The following is a 10,027-nucleotide window of genomic DNA, read 5'->3' as shown; positions in this document are numbered from 1 at the left end:
AGGAGAGGAAGATGCACATGCCCCTCCAGAAGGGGATGCCCTTTGACCTCTGCTTCCTGGTGCAGAGCTCGGATTTCAAGGTGAGCAGGAATCCCCTCCCCACCTCTCACCCCCGGGACCCTCAGCCCTATCAGGTGAATGGCTTTTAAGTAATCACTTTAATTGACATTCAGCCAGAGTGACACCACTATACAGATAACACGACCATTTCCTTGTAAGGTGTTACCCATGGCTGCATAGTCTCCTTCTGCACCTTCACCTGAATCTACAGGTGCGCCTGCTGCTTCTTTTACTCTGAAAATAAGAACTAGGGGAGTCATCACGTTGCTGTTTGGTGTTGTGTGTCTTTGAATTCCAAGCTCATTCCATTCCTCTGCTGTCACCATTCCTCCTCTCCAGGTCCCTGGTAGCATTTACTTTTCAGCGACATTGTTCCAGCCTTTATCTAGGGTCTATTAAGGGTATAGTTTTGTAAGCACATTGCAAATTACCTTTGCAAGCAGAGTAAGTTTCTGGGCTTGAGAAGCCCATGGGTCAGTCAGTCTGAGTATGCTTATCTGAGATAAGGATGTTCCCATCCACTCAGTATGCAACCCGAGGTCACTTCTCCTCTGTTCCCCATGAGTATTTTATGCATATTTCAATAATACCCCTGCAGTCATAAAAAAGAATGAGATCATGTCCTTTGCAGGAACATGGATGGAGCTGGAAGCCATTGCAGGAGCAGAAAAGCAAACACCGCATGTTCTCACTGATAAGTAGGAGCTGAATGACGAGAACACATGGACACAAGGGGGGAAACAACACACACTGGGGCCTGGTCAGGGAGGGAGAGCATCAGGAAGATTAGCTAACGGATGCTGGGCTTGATACCTAGGTGATGGGTTGATCTGTGCAGCAAACCACTATGGCACCCGTTTACCTAGTTAACAAACCTGCACATCCTATACTCGTACCCTGGAACTTAAAATAAAAGTTGAAGGGGCTGGGCACGGCGGCTCACCCCTATAATCCAAGCACTTTGGGAGGCTGAGGACAGATCACTTGAGGTCAGGAGTTCAAGACCAGCCTGGCCAACATGGTGAAACCCTGTCTCTACTAAAAATACAAAAATTAGCTGGGCATGGTGGTGGGCACCTGTAATCCCAGGTCCTTGGGAGGCTGAGACAGGAGAATCGCTTGAACCACTGTGCTCCAGCCTGGGTGACAGAGTGACACTCTGTCTCAAAAAAAACCCAAAAAGTTGAAGGAAAAATAAATAATAAATAAATGAAGCCCCAGGTGAGCTAAGACTAGAAAGACAAACCTACTGCAGTAAACAACCAGAAGAACGAAAACCAACCACTGGAGCCCAGTAGAGACTCGGGTTGATGCCCTTCGGGTCACACACATTCCTGTAACTGGCCCCACAGTGAGGCCCAGACTCAGGTCTTCATTTTCTAGAAGGAGGGTCCAGGAGCGTAGGGGGGGTCCCCATCCCGGCCTGGGGCGCCTGCCCTGGAACACGTGCTCTCCTCTGGCAGGTGATGGTGAACGGGAGCCTCTTCGTGCAGTACTTCCACCGCGTGCCCTTCCACCGTGTGGACACCATCTCCGTCAATGGCTCTGTGCAGCTGTCCTACATCAGCTTCCAGGTCAGACTGTCCACCTGTACCAGTCCCCAGGGCTGGGATGCAGGGCCCAGCGTAGCTGTGCCTAGGCCCTGCTGGGTGGACCCAAGCCAGTCTCCTACCCAGGTGACTCTGGGGACAACCTCTGCTTCCCTGTCCCAGTGCCTGCCCGCCCCTTCTCCTCTGTCACTCTGCCCCTCCTTCTGTGTCACCTGCCTTGGTCTCCCAGACTCCTCGGCTGCCCCTTTCTCTTCATCCCTCAATTTCCATCCTGGTAAGGAGGCCATATTATTCTAGAAAGAGCCCAGGCTCAAGAACCAAGCTGAATCCAGTTCAGATTCCCAGCTCTGCCATTCATCTTCTGTGGGATCTTAGACAAGCGACTTTGCCTCTCTCAGCCTCGGTTTCCTCATTTGTAGAATGAGCATGGTCATTGCCTGCCCCCCATGGGTTGTTGTGTGGTTCAGTGAGGAGACAGATATCAGAGGTCACACAATGGCCCCCTGAGCCCACACCAGAGTCTGTTTGACCTCTGTGTTTTAAAGACTTTGAATGTGTTGCCAACATCTGAAAAGTCAGGAGAGCCGGGTACCGTGGTGGAGGTCTGCAATCCTGGCTACTCAAGAGGCTGAGGCGGGAGAATTGCTTGAGCCCAGGAATTCAAGTTGTGCCTGGGCAACACAGCAAGACCTTGTCTCCAAAAAAATTTGTTTAAATAATAAAATAAAATAAAATAAATAAAACTAAAGGTCAGAAGATACCAATACCACATGAAAAACGGGAAGATTAGGGTAGGCTGGGCCCATATTCCCACAGGGCACTGGCAGCTGCATGGGAGCTGCTGTTACCCTTTTGGCATTCAAGGGAGCTCCTTGAGATGAGTGAAGCACACAGTAGGCCCTCAGCAAATCTGGGCTCCTCACCCTTTGGTCCTCATCTCTCATTCCCTCCTTCCCTGACTCTCTCCCTTACTGGTGGGAGGGAAGAGCTGGAGGGAGACTGCCCCCCTGTGCTGCTCACCGGAGCCTGGCTCTTTCCCCTCCCGCCTCGGCATGGCCCTAACCCCCTTGCCGCATCCCCCTGCCTGCCTGGTCTCTCCCTCTTGCCCCTGCCTCTGCCTTTCAGCTTCTTCTTGGCTCCATTAATGCTTTTCCTCACCAGTCAGTGCCTTTTGTTTTAACAGAACCCCCGCACAGTCCCTGTTCAGCCCGCCTTCTCCATGGTGCCGTTCTCCCAGCCTGTCTGTTTCCCACCCAAGCCCAAGGGGCGCAGACAAAAAGTGAGTTCAACACAGAGGCCCTGGGTGGCTGAGCAGACAGCAGGAAGGACCCAGGGTCTGAGAGGCCGGCCCCAGCCAGCAAGACACCAGGGCCTACGGGCACCATCGTGCCCACTCAAGAGTTCCCTGTCTCTGTCCACTGGGCACCCAGAGCTGGGGACCTGGGAGTCACCCTGGATTCTTCACTCCCCCTTCTTTATGTCTCTCCAAGGCACCAAGGGTCCTGAAGCCACCGACAAGGCTCAGGCCTCTGGGATTCCTCACCATGACGACAGGGGTCCAGTTCCCCACCCCCCACACCCAACCACTGCCGCAATGACCTTCTTATAAGCAAATCTGATCACACCCTCTCCCTGCTTAAAAATCTTAACAGCCCCAAGCCCTTCAAATAAAGCCCAAATTCCCCAGCAGGGCATACAGATTCCTCCCGAGTCTGGCCCCAGTCAACCTCCCTGCCTCACCCACACCCCACGAAGCTCACACAGCCTCTGCAGCTCACTCAAGGCCCTCTCGGGCCACCATGCTTTTGCATATGCTGTCCCTGGTCCCGGAAGCACCCTCTGCCAGCCTGTCCCCAGCACACGCCTAATTGCCCTTCCATGCTCTGCCTAAGTGTCTCTCCTCTGGGAGTCCTCCCTGCCCAGAATATTGTTGGACGCTCCCGCCATGTCCCCATGGAGTCTGTACATATCTGTGCCATGCCAGTTCACAGCACCCCATTGTAACTGTGTTTGCGCGTCTGTCCCCGTCACTCCACCCCCATCTCCCTATGCACATGAGGCCCCAGAGGGCTAGGACCATAGCTTGTTCATTTGCACAGTGCCTGGCACTCAGTAGGGGCTCAGTGAATGAATGAATGTGGAATGTGGTTCTCACAGCCAGGAAGAATGGGATACCAGCCAGGGCAAGAACAGTCTACTGGGTGGGGCAGGATCCAGGATAAGGAGGCGAGCAGCCCTTCCTCTGGCCACTCAAGCAGTGGGGACTGGGAGGAGGGGCACTTGGTCTACACAGTCTTTCTATGGCCCATCACGGTACAGACAGGGCACCTGCCTCCTGCCACACTGACTTCAGGACTGGTTGAGCCCCAGGGAACTTTTGCAGGGCAGCCCAACTTTGGCCCTGGCCCTGACCCTGGGGGTGACAGAAAGTGTGCTGGATACAGTCAGACAGAACTGGCTGCCGTTTTGGATTTGGTCCCTTCCACCTGGGCGAGCTTAGGCAAGTTGCTTTATCTTTCTGAGCCTCATGGCCTCACCAGGGACACAGGAGCTGAGGCTGCTTCCCTCATTGGAAAGCACTGAAGCTCAGGAATCGACCCACAGCAGGCCTTCAACAAATACCCCTTCTCACCTTACGGGTGAGATATGGCACTGAAAGTAATGCTCTTGGCTGTGGGAGCTACAGAAAGCAGTGAGGACTCCAGCAAACCCAGCCTCCTCTCTCTGGAGAGGAACCAATGGGGATACCCTACCCCCCAACCCCAAAGCCCTGTGCACCTGGGGGTAAAAATCTGGGGGCCATGGGCTCAGGAAGGCTTGCTTGGGAGAAAGAGGGAGGCGGGTGTGTCTGGGGAGGCATTTCTGAGCACAAGAGCCTCCCTGGAGTTCTGCCATCGTCTCTTCCCGTTCTGTGGTGCCCGCGATAACCACCCTTCTGACTCTCCTCACCCCTCCAGCCTCCCGGCGTGTGGCCTGCCAACCCAGCTCCCATTGTAAGTCTTTTGCTTTCTTTTTGGATCCTCTTCATTTTGGCTCTTCTGGGCTCATGGAGGAGGCGGGGCCAGGCATTGGGCCTCTCCCATTGGGAGTGGGGAGGGCAGAGGCCAGGCCCTTGACCGTCTGCCCGGCCTGGCGAGGTGGGGGGTTGGATGTGGTTGGCTGGCCGTGATGAAACAACCTGAGTTGCCAGCCTGTGGGCAGCCACGGAAGACCGTGTCCCACATTCCCTTCTCCCACCTGCAAAGGGAGGCTAGGCTGAGAGACGTTTTCCTGAGAGGAAAGATGGGCTAGAGCCACCAGCGTCCCCATCTGTCTTCTCCAGGGTTCTAACCTTTGCCCTCCCTCATCCCCTTGAGAGAAGAAACACCTGGACCCACCCTCTGTGGGGTCTGTGGGGCCACTGGGCTGATTACGCCCCCTGGAGGTGCCTGCCGTGTGGCGCCCTCTGGTGGGAGCTGGTGGCCTTCACATGGGAGAGCCTGGGTGAGACCTGGTTTCTTTCCTTCAGACCCAGACAGTCATCCACACGGTGCAGAGCGCCCCTGGACAGATGTTCTCTGTAAGTCTACAAGTTCTGGCCAGTTCACAGCTGCACAGTGTCCTCCTTCACCAAGAACTAAACTCCCTAGAGCCCTAGAGTCAGGAAGAAAGCAGTTTAGCAAGGAGGATGGGGACATCTGGGGCTGAGTCCTTGGCTCAGGTGACATGTGGCTAAAGCTGTTCTTGGGACAGCAGAGATTCTGGAAGAAGCAGGATTTATCCAGTGGTGGAAGAGGCAGGTTCCCTAGAGACCGGGAGGGAAACTGGTCCACCTGTCACCAAGTGGGGAGTGCAGTGGCCCCAGCACCCGGATGTGAGGTTCCTGGCCCTGCGTCCTGGGTCCCCGGGATGTCACTACTGATCACAGGCTTAAGCTGTTCTCCTGATGGTGTAAATCAGGCCGGAGGCTTAGAATTAGTGGGGCTGCCTGTGGAGGAGTTGCGGGGCAGGTGACCGTGGTGGGGTCCGGGAACCCAGCAGGAAGTTCCAGGAAGGCTAACATGAAAAGGGAGGTGGATGGGAGAGTCCAAGGGCCAAAGCCTCACGAGATCAGCCTCACAGTGGAGGCCCCTCTGGAATGCGTGGGTGCGCGTGGGTGAGTGCTCGTGCACACATGTGCTCTCCCATTGAATTTCCTGGTTTCTTTTCAACAGACTCCCGCCCTCCCACCTATGATGTACCCCCACCCCGCCTATGTAAGTGGCTTCTCAGGGAGGGCGGAGGTTCTGTTTGTGGTGGGCAGGCTGGGGGTGAAGAGCCGCTGCGGGGGTATCCACTGGCCTTGCAAAATGAAAAGCGGTCCTTTGGTAAGCTGAAGGGCTTCAAAGCATCCCAGTGAAGTAGAAGACTGTGGAGAGGAGTTTTCAACCTTAAAACTGTCATGTCAATGTGAGCACATTGCATGGCCCTCCCTTTTCACCCCACGAGTCTTGTTGTGTTTGGCCAAAGTTCCTTTCGTGACACTAATCTAAGCCCATGAATTTGAGGAGCACTGGAAAGTTTTCCTTTGGCTTTTACGGAACCAAGTAAAGCTGTCACGGGCTTCTTCTCAGCTGACAGCCCAGATTCATGGGAACTGGTACAGTCCTCCCCTTTGGTGTGGTGGCTGCCCTGGCTGCCACTGGCTGCTCTGTCCCCCTTCTTCCCACAGCCAATGCCTTTTGTCACCACCATTCCGGGAGGACTGTATCCATCCAAGTCCATCATCCTGTCGGGCACTGTCCTGCCCAGTGCTCAGAGGTAAGGCAAGGGCTCCAGTGACCTCTGGGAAGACAGAGCCCTTCAAGGTCATTCCAGCCATTCCCCTGGCTTCGGGCAGGCTGCAGATGACGGGGAGGAAATGGGGCTCAGAACTCAGAGGACAAAGCTTCAGGTGGGCCGCCCACCCCAGGTTCCACATCAACCTGTGCTCTGGGAGCCACATCGCCTTCCACCTGAACCCCCGTTTTGATGAGAACGCTGTGGTCCGCAACACCCAGATCAACAACTGTTGGGGGTCTGAGGAGCGAAGTCTGCCCCGAAAAATGCCCTTCGTCCGAGGCCAGAGCTTCTCGGTGAGGCACCGCAGTCTGGAGCTCGGAGAGGCTCCTACGGGTGCACAGGGGGAGGGGTAAAGGAGGTCTGGGGTGCCTTGAACAGGATGGGGGCTGATGCCTCTGGGATGAGGGCCCAGAAGAAGAGAAGGTGGCCAACAAATTATTATTATTATCATTATTTTCCTGCATGAAGGAAGTGTTGGGATCTGCTTTTTCAGATGAGGAAAGAAACTCACAAGTGCAGGTTACTTGCTTGCGGTCACACAGCCAGTAAGTGTCAAATCAGATCCAAGAAGCAGGTGTTTTTCATTTCTTCACTTATTCATTCAACAATGATTTTCCTGTGGCCCGCTTTGTGCAGGAAGCAGCCCGCGTGCTGGGGGCGCAGCCATGAAGCAGGCAGACCGGGTCCTGCCTCCAGGGAGTTTACAGTTTAGGTGGGGAAGGAACAAGGAAAGTAAAGCATGGACAGATGGTCACAGATAACGACAGTGCCACACACAAAGCAAAACAGAGCGATGAGATAGAGAGAGCCTGGGAGGGGCAGCGAGGGCCAAAGTGCAGAGGCACGGGTGTGGCCTGTCCGGGAACAGCAGGCAGGCGTGTCCGCCCTGACTACACATTCAAACCACCCAGGGAGCTTACAAAGGAAATATCAGTGCTGGGGCCCCAGCCCAGGCCAGCGAGGCGGTCAGCTGAGCATTCGCATTTTAAAAATATGTCTTAAGTGATTATACTCTGCAATCAGAGTTGAAAATGGCTGATGTAGGGCTTTGCAGCCATGGAAAGGAGCTTGGATTTTAACGCAGTGAAAAGCCACACAGGAGTGTTTCAAGCCAGGGAGCAACATTCTTTGATTTGTGGACAGCTGTGTGACCTCAGGCAAGTGACTTAACTATTCTATGCTTCAGTTTCCTCATCTGCAAAACGGAGCTAAAAATCATGAATTTCCTAGAGTTGTAAGAATGGAATGAGATAGTATCTGTAGCATGCGTAGGACAGTGCCTAGCACATGGCGTGTGTGATAGGAGTGTTAGCTATTGCGAAGGGAAGGAGGTTTTAACATTTGTATCCTGACTGCCTCATGGAGAAGGCATTGGGGTGGAAAAGACAAGTTAGGAGGCTGATGCTGCAGGAGCCCAGGCCCGGAGCACTCCTGTGTGCTGGGCCCGAGGGATGCAGACAGCACAGGCCAGCGCTCCCGTCCCTGATGGGGTGGGAACAGTATTATAGGCCAGGGAACAGTACAAGGGAAGGAGCACGCACAGCCTGTTTAGTGAAGCGTCGTCGCTCAGTGGGGATGGAGCGCAGGTGAGGGGCTTATTAATGTCTGAGGAGGGAAGGAGGGAGGGAGGGAAGGAGGGAGGGAGGGAAGGAGGGAGGGAGACAGGAGGCTGCAGTGTGAGTGGAGGACTTCCCAAGTGTAGTGCAAACGGCATGATCTCTGCACAGGTGTGGATCTTGTGTGACGCGCACTGCCTCAAGGTGGCCGTGGATGGTCAGCACCTGTTTGAATATTACCATCGCCTGAGGAACCTGCCCGCCATCAACAAACTGGAAGTGGGGGGCGACATCCAGCTGACCCACGTGCAGACATAGGCGGCTCCCTGGCCCTGGGGCCGGGGCTGGGGTGGGGGGCAGTCTGGGTCTTCTCATCATCCCCACGTCCCAGGCCCAGCCTTTCCAACCCTCCCTGGGATCTGGGCTTTAATGCAGAGGCCATGCCCTTGTCTGGTCCTACTTCTGGCTACAGTCACCCTGGAACGGAGAAGGCAGCTGACCGGGATTGCCTTCCTCAGCCGCAGCAGCACCTGGGGCTCCAGCTGCCCAAATCCTACCATCCCAGGAGGCGGGCACAGCCAGGGAGAGGGAGGAGTGGGCAGTGAAGATGAAGGCCCATGCTCAGTCCCCTCCCATCCCCCACGCGGCTCCACCCCAGTCCCAAGCCACTAGCTGTCTACTCCTGGTGGGAGGTGGCCTCCTCAGCCCCTCCTCTCTGACCTTTAACCTCACTCTCACCTTGCACCCTGCACCAACCCTTCACCCCCTCCTGGAAAGCAGGCCTGATGGCATCCCACTGGCCTCCACCAACTGACCGGAGTTCAGGGGACTGGACTCTTCAGGGGACTAGCTCCTTTCCCAGTGTCCTTAAAATAAAGAAATGAAAATGCTTGTTGGCACATTCATGTGGGTTGACCGTGGCTGCTTTAATTCATTTGGAGACATTTTGGAGTCTGTGGAATCGGGCAGGGGTGCTGCTGAGAGGAGTGGGACAGGAGAGCATGGACTCCCTTTGGGCAGGGGGTCCTGACCTCCCACCTCCTCCCAGAGGGTGTTGGAGAAAGCAGGCTGGGGCTCTAGCCTTTTGGGCAGGAGTCTCGGACACAGGAAAGGTGGTCATGGGGGACCCCAGGAAACAGCCCCAGGCCTCCAAGATGGGAGAGAGGCTGGGGCAGAGCCTGTGAGGGCCACAGCAGGGCCAGAGCTGGCTCCTCAGACCTGGCGTCCCAGTGGGAGGAGGTGGCTTGGGGAAGGGGTGTCAGGAGAAGCCGATCCAAAGCACCGTCTGGGTGTGTGTTCCATTGTGGGTCTCCCTGGCATTAGGGGTTAGGGCTTGTGTGAGAAAAGTGGCTCTGTGTCCATGTGTGGGGTTCTGTCAGCCACTGGGCCACTGCCAGGCAGCCCAGCTCTGCGTCCACGTGATGCCAACACATCCTGCTCAGCCCAGCAAGAATCCAGTTCCTCAGGCCCCAGCGTAGTCCTCAGAGCAGTGGCACCAGCAGCACCCAGGAGCTTGTTGGAAACGCAGCATCCTGCACCCCGCCCAGCCTGCGAGATCAGAGTCTCCGTTTTCACAGGACTCCAGACGAGGCGCGCACATTAAAGCTGGGAAGCCCTGGTCCGGAGTGGACTCCTGGCCGTGTTGCTGAGATGCACGGCTGTCACGCAGGGCACGTCTGGAGCCTGAAGTTGGCACTGCACCTTCTCCTGCCACCTGAGACGCTGCTGCTAGAAGGAGGAGGGGAGAGGGAGGGTCCCGGGCGAGGGCGCCCCGGAGGCACAGGCCAAACCCCAGCTGGGAGCCACACGTTGCCAGGACCCCAGCAGCCACCGCTGAGCTCCTTCCTTGGTTCTGACCAGGAGAGGGAAACGGGCCCAGTCTCTTGAGAAGCTTTCCCTGGCCGTCTCCAAACCCAGGAGGGTCCCTAGTCCGTCGGGCGAGGATGCTGTGACCCACACTTGCCTCAATACCCTGCCTTCCCAGGGGCCACATCCGTACTGGCCAAAGTTGCATGAGACAGGTGGCCCCAGAGCAAAATGCTTTCTAAGACAGTGTCCAAG

The 10,027-nt window shown here is 55.7% G+C and overlaps 1 protein-coding gene across 2 annotated transcripts; it reads left to right on the top strand.

Annotated features, from left to right (window-relative positions):
• Window positions 1-6: 6 nt before the first annotated feature.
• Window positions 7-8,871, top strand: LOC112632930 (galectin-9B-like). 2 transcript variants are annotated; one of them, XM_025399144.1, is made up of 9 exons: window positions 12-80; window positions 1,524-1,634; window positions 2,794-2,889; window positions 4,568-4,603; window positions 5,119-5,181; window positions 5,804-5,845; window positions 6,301-6,389; window positions 6,541-6,703; window positions 8,138-8,871. In XM_025399144.1, exons 1-9 carry the CDS (start codon window positions 12-14, stop codon window positions 8,282-8,284), a joined length of 816 nt encoding a protein of 271 aa, XP_025254929.1. In that variant the 3' UTR covers window positions 8,285-8,871. The 2 variants fall into 2 exon arrangements, with proteins under 2 accessions (XP_025254930.1, XP_025254929.1); XM_025399145.1 differs by lacking the exon at window positions 2,794-2,889 and having other exon boundaries at window positions 7-80; window positions 5,119-5,169.
• Window positions 8,872-10,027: the final 1,156 nt, after the last annotated feature.

The sequence above is a fragment of the Theropithecus gelada genome, chromosome 10, assembly GCF_003255815.1.
Source record: "Theropithecus gelada isolate Dixy chromosome 10, Tgel_1.0, whole genome shotgun sequence".
NCBI classification, from domain to species: domain Eukaryota; kingdom Metazoa; phylum Chordata; class Mammalia; order Primates; family Cercopithecidae; genus Theropithecus; species Theropithecus gelada.
This window is presented reverse-complemented; position numbering and strand designations above follow the sequence as displayed.

Bases quoted from the DNA above. Each gene is read 5' to 3' on its own strand.
- LOC112632930 (XM_025399144.1), top strand. From the start codon at position 12: ATGCACATGCCCCTCCAGAAGGGGATGCCCTTTGACCTCTGCTTCCTG. The intron at 81-1,523 runs GTGAGCAGGAAT...CTCCTCTGGCAG, and splicing joins TGCAGAGCTCGGATTTCAAG to GTGATGGTGAACGGGAGCCT. The intron at 2,890-4,567 runs GTGAGTTCAACA...TCACCCCTCCAG, and splicing joins CCAAGGGGCGCAGACAAAAA to CCTCCCGGCGTGTGGCCTGC.